Source organism: Lepidochelys kempii, chromosome 2 (genome assembly GCF_965140285.1).
Source record: "Lepidochelys kempii isolate rLepKem1 chromosome 2, rLepKem1.hap1, whole genome shotgun sequence".
In the NCBI taxonomy this organism is placed as follows: domain Eukaryota; kingdom Metazoa; phylum Chordata; order Testudines; family Cheloniidae; genus Lepidochelys; species Lepidochelys kempii.
The window spans coordinates 250,041,568-250,061,298 of NC_136381.1; the positions used below are offsets into that span (position 1 = coordinate 250,041,568).

At 39.0% G+C, this 19,731-nt stretch overlaps 1 protein-coding gene across 3 annotated transcripts in view; it reads left to right on the forward strand.

Moving 5' to 3' along the window:
* PTPRN2 (protein tyrosine phosphatase receptor type N2) overlaps positions 1–19,731 on the forward strand; it is a 1,057,407-nt gene that overhangs the window by 439,160 nt on the left and 598,516 nt on the right. For all 3 annotated transcript variants that reach the window (XM_073334545.2, XM_073334547.2, XM_073334546.2), the window contains 3 exons: positions 402–656; positions 2,167–2,207; positions 4,222–4,613. In XM_073334545.2, the coding sequence (XP_073190646.1) occupies positions 402–656; positions 2,167–2,207; positions 4,222–4,613 (688 nt within the window). The remainder of the gene's footprint in view (positions 1–401; positions 657–2,166; positions 2,208–4,221; positions 4,614–19,731) is intronic.

Below are 19,731 nucleotides of genomic sequence, written 5' to 3' on the forward strand. Positions count from 1 at the left end.
TCACTTTAGGTCACGTTAAGTCAGTTTAGATTGGAAAAGTGTGATGATTCTTGGTGCAAAGAAAAACAGCAACAATTTTGTGCTAGAGACGTGAGTGCAGCTAACGAAGCCATACTGACTTCTATCCTTCAGCATCTGTCACAAGCTGGTCGTGCACTGAATTGGAAGCCTGCTTTCTGAAACAAAGTGCACCTCCTGTGCAAGGCAGTCATCTGTCATCAGAGTATGATAGGGCTCACCAAATCCAGCCTTTGGGTGTGCTATTATATTGTTTCTGTAAGTGGAAAAGATGTCTTACATTTTCCTGAAAATATTATAAGCATATAACACTTGCACAATGTTTCTCTCTTGCATGTAAATAAATCCAGTGATCATGTTGGTGATTTTTTTTTTTGACTCAGAAAAATTTATTCAGGATATATTGAAAGACCTGAAGAAACACAAGGTGAACGTGGATAATCTTAGCCCACTGGAGCTTGATGAGATGGCTGATATTATTGCTGACGCCATTCAAGTTGTTGATGTAGCAGAAGAAAAGCAAAATGGAGCTGGAAAGTTTGAAGGAGAGACAGCAAAAGCAGAAGTCAAGGAAGTGGATGCACAAGGAGGAGCAGATTATGAGACTGGACTAATGGATGCCGATTTTAATATACAAGGTACTAGACCAAAAAGATAAACATGACAAAAAGCAATTTACAGTCATTTTCCTCTTTATTTTAACTGCAGTAGTATGGTCTCTCTTATTCATTGTTTTTTAAAGAAGACAGGGAGGGAGAGTTTTTGTATTTTTTGGCAGAGGTCGGGAAAGTTTCAGTCTTCAAATTTGCTTTTTACAATGTAGACATGTATGCAAGGTAAATGTGGCTATTTGTGAGCTCTGGATCTTCAAGCTCCATAAACAGGATAAAAGGTAAACTGTTCTATGTTATTAGGCCTAATTTCTCATTCTTGAGAATGAGATGTTTAAATAAAATGATAATAAAAAGAATTCTTTTATTCCCAGAATCTTGTTTTTAAATATATAAATGATAAAGCAAAAACATTTACCCCATTTTGCTTTACAAGTAATCATACTTTCATGTATCGTAATTGCATGCAGACAAAACTCTCAGACAAGCAAATATATACAAGCAACTTCTTCCTCTTCCTGCTCAGGAAACTAAGGAGATTCACTACACTTATTTGGTTGTGTTTGAACACAGATTTTTGGTGGTCCAGTAATCAGTAATCCAGCTACTGTGATTTTCATTAAAAACTCTACATTTACTATGCAGAAAGATATGATATATTACAGTTTTTACTTACCCCTCTCATATGGTAGGACATGCTGCAGTATCTCAGATACCAACGCTGTGTGCTATTTTGTGGCAAACGTTGTCTTTTAAGTTACTATCTTTTATTTGTTTGTTTATTTATTTATTAATGGGAACAGAACTCTTGTCAGCAGAAGTATAGCCCAAATTCCTTCTAATATGGATTTAGGGAAATTATTATTTTTTTTTTATGATCACTACTGTGTCTGGTTTAAAATGAAACAGTCCTATGGGTTTGTCCTGAGTCACACTGGGACAAATTACTGAGATATAATTCTTAATGTTTTTCAAAAGAAGAACCATTGACTTCAGACAGTGATGTGATTGCAAAGTCTGACTATAATTTAACTGCAGAATGGTGATTCATTTCTGAAGTCTCTGCAGCATGGACAAAAATAAGTTCTTTTTTGTTCCTTCATAATAACATAGTCATGTCAGCATCTGTCAACCAAAAAGCGCGTGCACAATGAATACATTGCTGCTGTTTGTTTATGTATATAATTATGATATTGCTTCTAGCTAGAGTCATTTTATTGATTTTTTTTCTGAGGCTTTGGTAAACAGTGGTAAAATGATAAGCAATACCACTGCAGTAGTTAGCATAATACACTGCTAATTTGACTCTAATTGTGCTGTTTCTATTGACATTGCCTTAATTTGCTGTCCAAATGCAGCTAAAAGAACAAAACTGAACTACGCTTTTTACTTTATCCTTTCACGAGATCATCTTAATGTTTAATCTCTAGTAAAGAAGCTATCATTAAAAAAGTAGAGTAGTCCATGAGTAGTCTGTGTTTTAAAAACAAAGTTCTGTATTTTATAACTACATGTATATCCTGTTTATGTCTTACAGATAATGGAGGACATGAAGAAGATGCTAGAGCTGATAAAAAGGTAAAGTAAAGTTTGGTAAACCAAATATTTCACACTATCATGTCAGTAATTATTTCTCTATAGTTTTATTTTGAGGCATAAAATAAAACATTCAAATCAATATAATTCTTATTTATTTACAAAATGTACCCACTCTGATTTATACATAATGTACATAAGTTGAATAGATGTTTAATTAAAATTTAACTAAACTGCGAACCAGAAGAAAAATATCTCAGTTTAGCATCCTCTCAAACAAAAGCTTGGGAATAGATCCTGAATGTCAGACAAACTCAGGCTCCCACAGGAATTGAATTCAAGCACTGAGGAATCTCATTGAAAATATCCTTTTACAGGTCCCACAAATCTCAAATCTGGGGAATGTTAGCAATAGTGACTCAGGTGACATCTCCTGTTGAGATGGAATGTGAGTAAAGAGGCTCTATCTGAGGAAACATTTTAGCAGGAAAAACGATGAGACCTTAAATCTCAAGGATTCAAAATTGACTTCCTTTAATTGGGTTTCTGTATCATCACCCTTTCACCTCCCCATGCAGGGATAAAATCTGCTCAAACTGATGAACATGAGAGGAGAGATTTTCAAGGCTCATCCTCTTCTGGATAGAAAAACCAGGATCCGAAAGACAAATTGGCCCCAAACTGTGACACCAGGCTTGGGACCTCAGCTAAGCAGCAAATTTGAGGATATTTTTGTGAGCCTTGGCTCAGAACTTGGGCACTTAATTCATTCACTAGTTCTTTTGAGTATCCTTGATTCTTTTTTCTGGGTTGCATGTAGAAAAATTAACTCAGAGAAGAGTTTTGGCAAACCAAAGTGAGAAATTCTATGCAATGTACTATGTCAACTGTCAGGTTGTAGCTAGATCTACCTTAGTGTGTCAAGAAGCCATCCATGATGTGTTTATAACCAGGTCTCACCAACAGCTGTCCATATACCAGGCAAGAAGAATACGCTAGTGGACCAGTTCATCTGGAATTTCAACCATCCACACAAAATTGCTCTGAAGAACAAAGTGCTGCACTTGCTGTTTCACCAGTGGGGTATTCCACAAACAGATCTTTCAGCAACACTTTGAATAGGAGAGGTGACAGAATGGAAAACAGCTCTACACAAAAGAACTTCAGATGGGGTTTATAAGCAACCAGCTCCTCTCTGGGATAGCCCTAGATATAGCAAAAATTTATGTAATGAACATAGCCCCCTCTGTGAGTTTTCCATGAATATGCCTTGATTTTACGAATTTGTTTATTATTTGACTTCATTAGACACATCAGTTCTATGATCAAATCACAGCCTATGGATTGCTCACAAACTACTTACCACAACAATTTGCTAGAGACAATTCACTATTCCTGCAGTGTAATTGGACACCTAAGTCACATGGTATTATTTCTGCTTCTGATGTGCTATCTCCTAAAAAGCTATTCAGATATTTTCAGTACCAACACTCATGCAAATACGTATTTCTAAAAGTAATTTGCATCATTTCTCATTTTCTTGAGCATAAAATTTTACTTTCATCAATATTCACAAAACACAAACATAAGGGACTATAAATACTACCATATATTGAATTTGAGATTTGGTTTTCAAACAAATATTTCTGAAATCTTTTTTTGCCATATTCTCCCAATTCTGTTCTAAGATGTCTCAGAGAACAAAGGTTATCAAGCTGAAAAGAGACATTTCATTTTGAAACAATGTAAGTCCTACAGTTAAAGTTAACACTTAAGTTTGACATTGCATATAAATCTTATAACAATATAAAAACTCTCCCAATATAGTGGAAGCTTTCAAGATTCTTTTCATATTGTGCTGTAGTTTTATTTTCGGAATGTAAATATATTTACATATACTCTTTCTTCATATAAACAGATCCTGCAAACACTTATTTTAGTAGTCCCAATCACATGAGTAAGGGTTTGCAGGATTGGGTCCAGGTGTTGTACGTGATAAGTAGACCTATGCCTCCATGTGTTTAATGTTACAAAGAGCTCTATTCTTTTAATACAGGAGAACAATTTGAGTTTAAAACTAATGGACTTCTTGAATGAGAAATCATTAACACAAAATCTGCCAGATAAGCCTACTTCTGAAGAGTCCTTTAAGACTGAAACCAAGAAATCAGAAGACTCAGATTCTTCTTCTTCCTCAGAAGAAGAAATGAAGGTTGGTGTTGAAAATGTAAAGAGTGAGACTTTCTCAAGGGAACTGGCAGCTGAGAAGAAAACTGAATCTGAACCTGACTCTAAAGAGCTGAATGAGATCCACTACTGGATTAAGAATTCTTTGATGCGGGATGAAAGTGCCTATGAAGAACCTCAAAAAAAGATGGGAGAAGGGCTACAGCTAGAAGTGAAGTCTTCTGAGGAGGAGGAATATGGCTATATTGTGACAGAGAAAGAGTAAGTATAGTAGCAAACTTGAATTGCATTTTTTAAAATGGGGAAATGTAAAGTGGTTGTAACTGATGAAAAATGAAAGTAAAAGAGGAAGATGCTTATACTGTACCACTTTTTGACACATCAGAAACACTTTTTTTGGCAGCCAGCTCAGTACTTTGATGGAAATATGAGAGTAGAGATGCCATTCTGTCTGTGTAGAAGATATACAATATGTAGGCCCTTTACTTACTTTTTGCTTGGTCCTCTGATGTCCCCGTGATCTGCACAATATGTCAGTCAGTGTATTTATGGTTAAGGATGTGCGCTTTAAATATCTGACTTCAAAGTAGCCTAAATATCAATGCCTGAGTCATTCTTCAGAAAACTGATACACAATAACAAAGCACAACATTTCCTTTGTGGTTCCATTTTGATCTGAAAATAACACAATCCAAACATCATGAACAAAGCTAGCTGAGAATGAAAGACCTAATGATTTCAGGACATGTAACTAATGAATTTGACATTTAATACTATACTTCAAAAAGACAGCACCTCCCTCCATGTGAAACACAGTGCTCTAAAGAGGGGGAAAACATTTGGAAGTTTAAAGTTTAGACTTCTTTTTTTTTTACTTATTTCTTGAATAAAAAGTTTGTGTTTTGTTAGAGGCCCCCCTCAAGTGGTGTTGAAAATGATTAATTGCTAGTATAAATCTATGTTCAGCACCATTATAGAAAGTGTGACTGAGACTACTGTAATGGTGCTGAAAATGGGTGTATCCCCTCCGTATGAGCAGTTAAACCATTGTCTACAACCATTGAGGAAGGGCCGGGAGGGGACCCATTGCTGACAACCACTGCCAGAAATCTGTTATTTTCCTAGTGTACACAGGGCCCTACAGAACATGGACAGTATCTGACAGAGAAGCTCAATGACCGTTTAGCTAAGGGTTTGAACAGAGTTGTTTTTCTTGAATTTTGGTGCATTAGATTTTTTGCTTTTGGGGGTTAGGCAGGTAAGGAGTGGTTGTTAGCTATTTCTGCTGGGAAGTGGGGATACATTTAAAAAATGATGCATTTCAACAACTGTCCTCTTTTCATATCTTTAGTACCTTTGCTATGGTATTAAGTTCTCCTAGTATAACTCTTGGAATGATTGTTTGTAATGAACTAATAGTAACAAACACCATTGCCATGTTTGAAAACGGAACAATATCCTCTACAATGGGATATAGCTATAAGTATGTGTTATGTTGGCATATATTCATACCTAGAGAGAGGGAGACATTGGCACTATAGCTAGAAAAATATTTAATCTACCTGCTTATCTGTAATACAAGTGGAAAAATTATAGGGTTCCATACAAGTTCAGAAAATCTGTTTTACATTTTACCCATTATCCTTTGTATGCATGCATGTTTTATTTTTGTTTTAAAGTTTCCATTGAACTCTGAAATATTTAAACATTAAGACATGGTAAAAAATATAATAGGGTTCAAGAGCAGGGTTGAAATTTAAAGCCTATTTCTAATATGCCTACATTTTGGAGCAATGTACAACATGCAGCAGCTTCCCTGAATACTTTTCAGTTAGGACATTCAAGTTACAAAGCTAATATTAAGGTTCAATTTATTTAACCCAGTAATAATTTATACACAGTAAATGGACAGGTGAAATGCAATGTCAGATGTAGTGCCTAAGTTTAGAATATTATTCTCTGTATATTATATAGTTTTTTCTTCTTCTCCCACATAAAGCTATACGTTGCCATTCTTAATATGTCAGGTTTTTTTATTAGCCAAACTGTTTTGTAATGATGAAGCTTCATATTTACAGCTGAAACCAGTAGTCAGCTGGAAAAAACAAAAAAGTCCTACATATTTATAAACTGGGGATGTCAGCTTGAGTTTTTTTACATTCTGATCTCAAAATGCAACTGAAAAGATTGCACTCAGCAGTATAGTTGACAGATGTCAGAGGTGATTCATTCACTATTAGATTCTCAGGCTTCCTTGGCTTTGCAAGTGTGACCCAAGGAGATATTTAAGATTCTGGCATTAAACTCCTCAGATGACAGCTTTTAATTGCGCCACAAAGCAGAGATAATATTTCCATGTAATTCTTAAAGAAAAGATTTGTGATAGTTTAAAGACTTGCCATAATGGCAGCCTGGTTGTCACTAGCAAGAACAATCGGTCACTCCTGCTGTTTCGTCTAGTGACCTTTCAGATGCTGAGAGCAGTACAATCTATACAAACCGTACTATCCATCTGGGCTAATCTTAGGAACAAATTGACAGTCTGTGTAGGCAATTGTCTAGAAAATCCTCTTGGGTGCTGCTTCAGCACTTTATTATGGTGAGAAACCAATCAAAATGGGTTATTTCCTTTATTTACTGTTTGTCCCCTTTAAAAAAAATTGGAACTACTTCTGTAGATGCTTTTTTATATGGGATTTGTCCTTCCTGGAAGTGTTAACTCTTTCTGCTAATTGTAGGTCTAGTCTATGGCAAATTTACAGGAAGAAAAATAATTTAAAGGATGTTATTTTATATGTTTTTAACTTTGGTGTTATAATTATAAAAGTTTCTCATATTATGACATGGACGCATTGATAGGGACTCCAAAATTAAGGATAAAAAATGATTTTGCTTTTGAGAGTGCCATTAACCCCGCCTCTTTTTTCCCTTCTGTTCAAAAATGGAAAAATTCTTCTTAACAGACAATAGAAATGCCAAAATAAAGTGCATTTTCACATATAGTCCCGTGAGAAGGAGAACGAAAGCTCTCTCACATTTACATACCTTTTAGCCTGTGGGAGCGTGCACTGGGTTGGAGACTAGGAGACCATGACCAACATTCTTTTAAATGGGTGCCTAAAGTTAGGCTCCCAAGTCCATTTTTAGGCATTCAGCATCAGGGCTGGTTGGGAAATTTTTAACAAAATAGTTTTCCATTGGAAAATGCTGGATTGTCAAAATTAAAACTTTTCATGAGAACATACGAGTTTTGACAAAACTTTCTTTAGGTCCCCGATGGAATTTCTGGTCAAAATCAGAGAGCCACCCAAGAATAATCAATAATTTGGGAAAAACAGCTGAGTAAGGACTTTGAACCTAGGTCTCCTATATCCCAGGAGTGTACCCTAACCACTGAGCTAATGGCTATTCTGGCAAAGGGAGGTGTGGTCTTTCTCTCTGTTTTTTTTTACAAAAAACTTCAAAGGGTCTCAGTTCCATCCTGATATAAAACAGGACAAATTCTGAAATCTCAAAAAGTTTACAAGACAAGAAATAGTTTCCCACCCAGCGCAACTCAGCCACCTCAGTTTGAGTGATTGCAAGCTGCTGGATGCTCAGTAGTTTGAATTATCAGGCTTTGTACAGGTTTGGATGTATGGAGTTAGGACGCTAACTTTGAACATCCATTTTTGAAAATATTGGTCCAGGAGTTCAAATCTCAACTCTTCTGCAGATTGGCCTTAATAATTCTGTGTGCTTCACAGCCTTTATTACTAAGCCAGGCTTTAGGTGTCATTTGCCCCGTTTTTTATTTGGAGTATGATTCTGGGAGATTGCACAAGGTTACTCTGAGAATAGATTTCATCTGTTCATCATCAGAAGACCACCATGATGGATATCCACTTACCATACTGAAAAACCACAACCCATCCCCAGAACCTAGAAGCAAAAAAGCACAGAGTTATTAAAGAAGTATGTAGGTAATCAACAGTCATATGTGAATGATATGTGTACTGCATGTAACCCTTCTGCCAGGTGATGCTAGGTCCAATATCAAGAGGTTCTTCTTAACAAGATAAAGCCCCCACCCAGTAATCTGGAAAAACTAAACACCTCCCCTTGCCTCCACTGAGAGCCAGTGCTTCCCCACTCACAATGACTGAGTCTGTGTAACAAAAGAAAGCTCTTAATCAAAGGGAGAGGTAACCCAGCGTTAATTTGGGAAAACACTGTAACAATAACTTGAAAGTACAAAACTAATAAGTGACACACCCACCCCACAGTATCTTAGGAAGTGGCCTTTTTCTCAGTTTCCCACCTTGTGGTATGAACATCCCAGGGACAAATGTCTCTTAACATGCCGCTCCCCTTTCCCTCCGCTCCCCGCTTCAGTTTGTTATCCGAGGTCAGCAACGTCCCCAGAGTCCAGGGATGTAATTGGGTGGATTTGCCTCCTGCCCCAAAGGGGAGAGACTGGTTGAGTGATGCCTGTGCTTTTGCTCACCTGTGTTTCTGCTGTCTCTGCCACTGCTTGTCGCTGTCATTGCTGTCATCACTGCTGTTGCTCAGAGCTTCAACCTTAACTGCTACCTTTCGCTGCAGTGCTGTGTTCTAAGGTTCTACCAGAGAGGACAGTTCTCAGGGATTTCAACTCTTTAGTGATTTCACTGGGTAGTGAGAAGCCTCTCTGCTGCTGCCTATTTTACGTTGTCTTTTCACCACAACACTGTCTACCAGGTCTAAGGTTCAGCCCTCTTAGATTAGCTTATCAATGAGTTCAGCTCTAATGGTAACTGAGAAAGAACCAGGACTCTCAAATGAATCTAGGCAGCTATGTTGTTAAACACTGGAGACGGGGAGGGATGGAAGGAGCAAATGGGTTCTGGGACTCTTTAAACAGGTCTGCACCACCAGGTAGGAACACTTGTCCCAACCCCCTCTGACTTTAACTTGGATATGGCATCACTACCCCCTGTTTAGCAAGTGAGATTAACATTTAGGGTGCCCCTCCTCAATCAGGGCATGTTAAGTACAGTCCTGCCATTCTTTGCTTATATAATAAGGATAACAACATTTCATTACCCTTACCTTTAATACCAAAGTGAATTTTAACCCTAAACAGCCAAAACTGATCACTTTGGCACACAGGTCTGTCTGCTGATACCCGAGACAGAGTAGGTCTGTCTATGCACATACAGTCTGCTCCAGAGGTCTTTCCCCATAATTCATCACTACATGTCAGGGGAGAACTCTTTCAGACCCTGTTTACATACATAATCATAACATAGTACAGTATGGTGAACTGGGGAAGGGGTCTGTGGGCCTCATTTAACCTTTGGGTTGCACTTTGGACATCTCTGAATTTTGGGATTAGTCTGTGAGATTTATGCTTTATTTTTGTTTACAGTGTCAATAATTAAAATTGAACTACTGCAGTATCTCCTAACACTGTGTAGTAAATTTTGGTAAACATTGCTATTTGTAATGGCAATGACAGTACAGTTCATTACAAAAAAGTAGTGTATTTAGTGCTCAGGAGAGATCCTGGAAGGTGAATCCTAAAGCTCTGAAGTCCTGTAAGTACAGTACAGTCAGTTACAATGCAGGCTTCCCTACACTGCTTCAGCAATATACCTCAATTCTGTACTATCTTACTGATGAGCAGACAGGCCTCAAGATAAATCCTTTATTATGAACAGAAACTATGTACAGAAATGAGGTAACAAAACTTCCTAGTACTCTGGGTAGCTGCAGCCTGCAACTGCCCTGTCCTGGGTTTCTTTCTTTCTTTCTTTCTGTCCCAGCAGGAAGTGCATCATAGTCACAGGAAACCAAAGTCTGCATCTAGAGTGTAGAGGAAATATGGTATCTTTACACTTCCTGAATTACTTACTCTATAGTGCATCTTCCCTTTTTTAGATCCCTTTTAAAATTTATTGAACTAAAACACTTTTGAATAAAACTAAAAAACTATTACAAATAGAATAAAATATTTAACAGTCTGTTAGGTTGCTCTAACAAAACATTAACTTGTCTTGATCAGCCCCTTAGGGCATTTAAGCAATCTTCCCGCTTTGCTGCATTGCAGAACCTCTTTAGGCAAGTCCTTGTCTGTAACCAACTGTTTACTCTCATAGGCAATAACAGGGTCAGTATAGGAACTGTTTTCTATTTGTGTGTCTGCTTTTACTTTACTTTTCTCTGCCAAGAACATAAGAACATAAGAACAGCCATACGGTGTCAGACCTAAGGTTCATCTAGCTCAGTATCCTGTTTTTCGACAGTGGCCAATGCCAGGTGCCCCAGAAGGAATGAACAGAACAGGTAATCATCAAGTGATCCATCCCCTGTCACCCATTCCCAGCTTCTGGCAAACAGAGGCTAGAAACACCATCCCTGTCCACTGTGGCTCATAGCCTTTGATGGACCTGTCCTCCATGAACTTATCTAGTTCTTTTTTGAACCCTGTTATAGTCTTGGCTTTCACAACATCCTCTGGCAAGGAGTTCCACAGATTGACTGTGCGTTGTGAAAAAATACTTCCTTTTGTTTGTTTTAAACCTGCTGCCTATTCATTTCATTTGGTGACCCCTAGTTCTTGTGTTATGAGAAGGAGTAAATAACACTTCCTTATTTACTTTCTCCACATCAGTCATGATTTTATAGACCTGTATCATATCCCCCCCTTAGCTGTCTCTTTTCCAAGCTGAAAAGTCCCAGTCTTATTAATCTCTTCTCATATGGCAGCTGTTCCATACCTGTAATCATTTTTGTTGCCCTTTTCTGAACCTTTTCAGATGTCAGGTATCTTGAGCAGTGTCCTACAATTCTTTTGTAAGATTTTACGTTCATCATGACTATGAGCAGTGTGACTCTTTTTTGATCACAGTGGCTTTGACAGGCCAGAGCCCATCTTGCCAAATTGTCACTGAGGTTTTGTTTCTAACTGGAAGAGGACTTGCTCCTTTATTGTAATACTTTGTCCGATTATACTTTCCCAGTTTTTTCCACACTATCACAGACTCCTTTGTTAGCCATCCTTTGGGGTTCTTTTGTTTTTGTTCCATATCTGGTCATCAAGTATTTATATGTCTGTTGCGGAGGAGTTCAGCAAGTGACTTTCCATATTGCAGTGGGCAGCTCTGTAGCTGAGTAGTGATAAATATAGATCTTCCCTTGCATCCATTGCTTTTTTTTTTAGCAAGTTCTCCACTATGTACTCCACATTCAGCTAATCCATTGATTTGAGCATATTTGGAGTAGGTGAAAATCAGGTATTTAAGCAAAGTTCAGGAATTCATTTTTCCTGAACTGTGGTTCATTGTCAATTATTACGGTTTTTAGAATTCTGTGACATACAAATATAGGTTTAACATGCCTGACAACTGTTGCTGCTGTGGTATTTCAAGTGTCACTACTTTAGGGAATTGGGTAAAGTAGTCCATTGTAACAAGGTGATCATGTCTTCCCAATTCCAACTTTGTCTCATGGAATTACAAGTTCGTGTGGTATCTTTCAGCTAGGAATCTCTGTATTTCTGACATGTTCCAAACCTGCTCATCATTTCTTCTCTGTCACTATTCATCTCTGGCCAGAATACAGCTTCTGTAGCTCTCCTTTTTGATTTGGTCATTCCCAGATGCCCTTTGTGTATTTGTTCCAATATTTTCTTTCTCATCACTGTGGCAACCATGATCTGTGTGCCCTTCAAAAGTACCCCTGCAATCACTGAAAGCTCATTTTTATAGTGGAATATGCAGGTGGGAAGTGTTGATTTCCCCCCTCCTTTGCTTAATGCTTGCAATATTTCTTCTTTAGCTCTTTTTGTGTCCAGTTCATTCCATATGCCTGAAGATACAGTATGTGACATTTTACCATGTTGACATGTATGTTTACTGCTTGTTCCAGATCATCAGGCTGTGTATTGTCAGATGGAGCACATGCTCTTAAGAGTGTGTCTGCCATGACTAAGTGGCACTCACGTTGGAACTCCAGGGACACATCATACTTCTGTATTTTCAAAAGTAGACTCTGTATCCTTGGAGGTGCTTCTCCGAGTCCCTGTTTGTGTAATGCGATCAGTGGATTGTGATCAGTTTCTGCTCTGAAACTGAAGATAGAGAAAGTAGTGACTCCTTGTATATCTGTATACCAGGCCTAGTGTCTCTTTTTCAATTTATACATACAACTTCTGTGTGGCTGTTATAGCCCTATATGCATACAAGACTGGAAACCAGTCAGTTCCAAGGCACTTTACTAGTACTGCTCCCAGCCCTCTTTTTGAGACATCTTTGAAGAGTTTGATGTCTTTAAGTGGGTCAAAAAATTGCAGCACTGGAGCTGATGTCAGAATGTGCTTTAAGTCCATTGAACTCTCTTTTATGCTCTGGTATTCAGGTCCATTCTGTGACCTTGTGGAGGTGATGTCTTAGGTGAGTTGTGTGAGCTGTATAGTTAAGTATGAATTTGCCGACATAATTCAACATGCCTATCAGCCCTTGAATTCCCTTTTTATGTTCAGATTTCCGCATCAGGAATATTCCCTTTGGGGTCAGTCTCTCTCACAAGTATGTTATTTCCATTGCTTGAAATTGAGATTTGGCCTTACTCAGTTTAAGGTTATACATTCTCACAATTTCCAGTACTCTCCTTAATCATTCCTGATGTTCAGTAGGGACAGTAGGGGGTTGAGCTTAAGGCTGGCAGTACCACCTAGTGGAGATATTCTGGACTCTGTAGTCCAGTGGCAAGAATCAGTGACTGCTTTGCCTAGTGGCTGAAGTCAATGGCTGTGTCTCCCAATGGCAAGAAGCAATAACCATTTTCCTAATGGCTGTAGCTGTTGGCTCAGTCACTCAATGGCAAGAGTTAATGGATTCTTTGCCTAGCAGCTGGAGTAGTGGTTGTGTTACCCAATGGCAAGAGTCAGTGGCCAGAGTGCCTGGCTCGCCGTCGTGCTGCACCGGGTTCCAAGCCAGGGCCCAAAGAAACAATAATTCAAAATGTACTGCCTAGGGGGCAGGTACCCTGGTGTCTGCTCCCTGGGCCACTTCCTACCCCAGCTTCGGTTCCCCTACTGGTGCCACTGGTCTGCCTTGGGATCCCCCTTGGAGTTTTCTCAGGCCACTCTGCCGCTGTGAACGGCAGCTCACTGTCATCAGCCTCCATGGCTGAAGGGCCTGTGTCGGTTTGCACGTAAGGCTTGGTCCCAGCAGATTGGAGCCTCGGCAATCTCTCGGCAGATTGGAGACTGAGCTGAGCTGCTCTGTTTTGTGCTCTGCCTCCACTGTGAGCAAGGCCTCCTTTGTCCACAGCAACTCCTTAACCCTCTCTTCACCAGGGTGTGGTTTGTATACTCTGTCACACATCAGTGTACACTTTCACACCTCCTACTATTATCTGGCTCATTGTGCAGTGATACACTTTTGGAGCTGAATATATTCCAAAAGGCAGCCTTAGGAAGCAGTATCTGTCAAATGTTGTTGAAAGTGCAGATCTTAGGGGTCTGTGTCCAAAGAGAATCTGTCAAAAGCCTGCTAATGCATCTGATTTGCATAAAAATTTGGCTCCTACCATCTCGGACAGTAGGTCACTTCTTGTGGACAAGTGGAAGTGTTCTCTTGTTATGTTTTTGTTCAGTTCCTTAAGGTTCATACACAGCCATAGTCCCCTTCCTTACTAAGCTGTGATCCCCACTGGTTGGTTCTTTTATTCTCTAAACCAGGGGTCGGCAACCTTTCAGAAGAGGTGTGCCGAGTCTTAATTTATTCACTCTAATTTAAGGTTTTGCATACCAGTAATACATTTTAACGTTTTTAGAAGATCTCTTTCTATCAGTCTATAATATATAACTCTGTTGTATGTAAAGTAAATAAGGTTTTTAAAATGTTTAAGAAGCTTCATTTAAAATTAAATTAAAATGCAGAGCCCCCCGGACCGGTGGGCAGGACCTGGGCAGTGTGAGTGCCACTGAAAATCAGCTCGGGTGCCGCCTTTGGCACTCATGCCATAGGTTGCCTACCCCTGCTCTAAACCATTTGCCGTCATATTTTTCAGCAGTGCTTCTAGCCTCTTTCTTAAGGCTTGTGGAACTTTTCATGTGGCAGGTACCATCAGTTCTGCATCTTCTCTTAACGATATTTTATATGTTACTGGGAGGCACCCATTTCCTGTGAATACATCTTTCATATCTGGTTATGTGTTGTGTTTCTGTCTCTCTCTGGCAGACATCCTCTTAACAAGACCAAGATGCATTATATACAACTAGAGCTTCTGTGCTCATCCTCCAGTTATATGTCCCTGTGGCTTTCATATACAGTGTAAATTACTGTATGAACCTTTTCCAGCCATATTCAGCATTTCCCCTGATTCTCAGTGCCAGTGGAGAGTTACTTGAAATTGCAGTGTCTGTAGTAGCCATTTCACTGTTTCCTGTCACTGGGCCTTCCAGGATGCTCTGCCTTCCAGTCCTGATACCATGTAGTATCTTACTCATACTAACTCAAAGGGGTCAAGGTAAACCCTTTATTATTAACAGAATCTATGTACAGCAATAAGGTAACAAACTTCCTACTACTCTGTGTACATATTGAGGTTCTGGTAACGCACATCTAATGGTCCCTCTCCACAGCCTAAAGGGAGGAGCTAACAGACCTAGGTCTCAATTGAATATGGGAGACAACAAATGAAATAACAGGGACAGGAGTGAGGGTTACAGAGTCAAAGCAGGGAACCAGAGAGGACCACTGAGCAGCATACAGCACCCACTGCTCCTTGAAGGCGTCCAGGGAGCCAGTGGACGTGGCTCAGAGGAATTTTGCCTGGAGATGTGACCAAAGGGAGGATCGGAAATAGGGCACCTCCACATGTAACTGCAGCCTGCAACTGCCCTATCCTATGCTTCTTTGTTTCAGCCCCAGAAGTAAGTGTATCACAAGAAACCAAAGACTGCATCTAGAGTGTACAGGAAGTGTGGCATCTCTGCACCTCCTGAAGGACTAACTGTAGCACAAATTTGCTCCTGGAGGGGCTTAACTATGGGGAAGGAGAGCAGTTTGGTTTCTATGCCTGTCCAGTTTTTGGAGTCTTTCCTGAGTGCCAGATACTTTTTTTGTGATGTAGACACCTACACACTAAAAACAGGAGTGAAATTAAATAATTTCATATACAGAAGACTGCCTAACAGCCATCAGAGGGTAAAATTCTCAGTACTCATCTTTGCTGGACTAGAACCAGCCATCTAGAGTTATGAGGCATAGTATTCAAATCGCAGTCTTTTGAGCCAAAGAAATGTGTCTCCTGAGGAAATTAATTCAGAGAAATCAGAGTGTAATTTGTTAACATTATGAAGATGGGTTTCAGAGTAGCATCCGTGTTAGTCTGTATCCACAAAAAGAACAGGAGGACTTGTGGCATCTTAGAGACTAACAAATTTATTAGAGCATAAGCTTTCGTGGGCTACAGCCCACTTCATTGGATGCATAGAATGGAACATATAGTCAGAAGATGAGGGACTAAGTCTTAAAAATAACATCATTTTGCGTAATTCAACAGCTTCTCGAGTGTTACCTGATGAGTAAAATTTTTATGTTTCTTTAGTTCATTCTTTCCTTGGATGATAGTGGTCAAGTATTCTTTTTTCAGATGGACTTGGTACTGTTCCTCCCACCTCTTTTTTATGTGACCACTTAAATTCCCTGTCACAAGCAAGGCACAGTCTAATTGCCACAATTATACCAGAGATGGATGATTGTGTTTAGGGTATTCCCAATTCCAGAAAACATGTTTCTGCCAATGACAAAGTGCAAGTGTGGGTTCCCTCCTCCCCTTTCTTTTGTTAACCATACCATTATGGTAGATGGTACTAGCATATGTCTGAAGTGAATATACCACAAGTACAGGCTGGTTTGGTGTTACATTTCCATAATAACTCTGGAGAGCTTATCCTTCTCCACTTCTGCATTACTGTTACCTTTCCATGATATAGTAATCTCCATTGACCTTCATAGTCTGACCACTGAAATTGTTTTTTGCAAAGTGTCATCTGTGTTATAAATTGGTCTGGACTTGAATCTGTCTGAATTAAGAGGTTTAAATTTCACACCTACTGGTGATGGGAAGGGAGGGAACAGAAAATGTGCAAAGTGGAGATTTGCTGTATTGTCGAAACAGAAGTATGTTTAAGAATGTTCAATATCCTAATAAAGTGTGAGAGGAAACAAGAATGGAGAAAACTGTAGCTAGATAAGGTAAGTTGAAGTGTTTTTAAAATCATTATTTCTAGGATTGTTGTGATATTAGGCAGTTCCCATAAGATTTTCATAGACGAGCCATACCCAGATATGACTCAGTTACCACACACCTGCACAAATCAGATTAAATGTGAGTCATGTGGGTTTTTTGCTCTAAAAATTAAAACGTATCATAGTTTAACCAAAGTGGTGTACAAATCATATAAGGGTCTCTTAACATTACTAATCTGAATTATATTCCTGGTTTGATTTTTTTATGGGTATCAAGCTGAGTGTTTTAAGAGACGGGAAACTAAGTGCAAGGAAGCTACACTGAGTCATCACAGAAAGGCTAACCTAAACTAAGAAAGGTGAGGAAGGAGTGTCATGGCACCATGAACCTTTTGCTTGTGTGTCCAGACTTTCCAACTGGAAGCTGGGTGAATAAGTGATATTTCAGTTCACTGGTAAGTCTGAAGAAATGTGGGGGGGGGGAAATAGTTTCAGGTTAAATAAAAAATGAAATTTTTGGTTAATCAAAAGTAGAAAAAATAATTTCTGGTCCAGTGAAACATTTTGTTTGACCCCAAAAGTCATTTTCAACTGAAAAATCTCAAAGTTTCATTTAAAAATGTTGAAATTAAATATTTTTGACTTTTTCAGAATTTTTTTGGGGGAGTCTTCTACATGAACAACTGAAATGAATTCACACAATGTTTTGGTGTAGCTGAATATGCATTTTTTGCTGAAAAATGTTTTGGATGAAAAATTTTGCTCTCTTCTAATTCAGTACAAACTATTCTCTGATTATTCATAGGAGCATCAGTGAGAAAGATAAAATAAAATCATTTTCTGTCAGGACTGTCTTGGCTTAGGCTCAAATTTCATTTCATGTCAACACTGTGAATTACCTTGACTGAAATCACCATACCCAATAGTCACTGCTCCACCATAGACTTCTTATGTGACTTTGAACTCTTGGACTTATGTCTACATTTAAAACACTACAGCGCTGCTGCTGTAGTGCATCAGGGTAGATGCTATCTATGCCAATGGTAAGGGTTCTCCTCTCGGTGTAGGTAATCTGCCTCCCCGAGAGGCAGTAGCTAGGTTGATGGAGGAATTTTTCCATCAACCTAGTGGTGGCTACACCAAGGGTTAGCTTGGTTTAATTATGCTATTCAGGGGTGTGGATTTTTTCACACCCCTGAGTGACATAGTTAAGCTAACATAATTTTCTAGTATAGACCAGCCCTTAGTCTCTCTATACCTCAGTTCCACATCTGTAAAATGGGGACCATACTACTTCTCTACATAGCAGAAGTGTTGTGAGGATAAATACATTACAGACTATGAGGTGCTGAAATACTACCGTAATGGGGACCATATAACTATCTTGGATGGATGGATAAGTGCACAAAGTACACACAGATGCACATGTACATTATATATCTGTGATGCATGCAAAAAAGTGGGGAGCTGGAGTCAATGTAGACAGAGTTTATTATGGAGGTATCAGTAACTACTCCATAATTCAGGTTGCTTTGAGATTTTCACATAAATCAAGATTCAAGCAGCCTTTGCAGATGACAATTAGTAGTAGTAGCTTTTGCAGAGGAAACATTTTTAAACTGTCTTTTAAAAAATGTTTCTGTGAGAATCTGGTTATTTTTCTGCCTCCCTGTAGCTACAGAACCATTGTCACCACAAACTCTGAAATTCACACACTCCCAGTCTCATAGGATCTCAAGGATAGGCCATTTTTCAAATTTTTCTGCTTATAGAAAGAAGAGTTCCCCTTATTCCTCACTCACTTAATTTAGCTCCAAAAAGAAATGCCAGTGGAATTGCCCAGATCCACTGCCATTTTCTAATGCTGCCTCCCTAACTTTCCAGCCCTGTCTCCTACCCTGGCTTCCATCTATAGCTATTACGAGCCCCTTACCCTACACCAACCTCTGTGCCCCAGCCACTGATTCCCTGTTACAGGACAATCTTCTTCAGCAGGCCCGAGTCCAATCCAAAGGTCTGCTAAGGTCCATTGGAATGGGACTCCCTCCTGGTAAGCTACAGGAGGCCCTCCACAGAGAGAAGCTGTTTTTGAAGCAAAGCTGCAGATTGTACTAGTAACCTCAAATACAACAGGAGATGAATGGGATGCTCTTCATAATGACTATTAAGGAAAATAAATCACAGAGTAAGGGGCACAGCATTGCATTGGATTAAGATCTGGATGAGTGTAAGAGACAATGAATCATTATGAACTGCTGCTTTTCCAAATGTAGAGAGGTCAATAGAGAGGAAGAGGTGGCTGTTAGGAAGAACTAGGAAGGATTTAAATACATTGAGGGATTAAGGAGCACAATGGCAGATGAAATTTCTCTGGGATAAGTGCAACAGAATAATATACACTAGCAAAAACAGGCTTTATAGAAAAAAATCTGTTTAAAAATCTCCTCTCATACACTGGGCTCTGGGAACTTTTAAGGAAAGGTACTTAGGAGTTATTTCAATTAGCTTAATGAGGGTATCTGCCGTCTGTGATGTAGTTACAAAAATAGTCAGATAAGCAAGCAAAATGCAGTTATACAAACAAGTAGTATATTTATGTGCATCAGTAGAGGGATAGAAAATCAGTACATAAATTGTAACAATTATAACTCTGTCCAGTTCTGGTTGCTTCAATTAAGAAAGATAAAGTTGAGATCAAAGAGGAGGAGAGAAAGTGGATGATGTGTATTGTGGCACAAATTTTCAAATTTGAAGACTTCAGATATATAAAAGATAGCTATAAAGAGGTCAGTGACCAGTTGTTGTCCATGTCTGCTGGGTGTAGGACAAGAAGTAATCAGTTCAGTTTGGAGGAAGGGAGATTTAGGTTACATATTAGGAAAAGCTTTCTAACTATAAGAATAGTTAAGTGCTGGAACAGGTTACCTAAGGATGTTGTGGAATCCCCATCACTGAAGGTTTTTAAGGACAGCATTGACAAACATCTGTCAGGGATGGTAGGTATACTTAATCCTGCCTCGGTGTGGTGGGATGGACTACAACGGCCTCATGAGGTCCCTTCCAGTCCTACGTTTCTGTGATTCTATGACTTAAGCACCTAAATCCATACTCAGGTACTCAAATAAGAGGCCTTATTTTCAGTTGTGTAGACCACC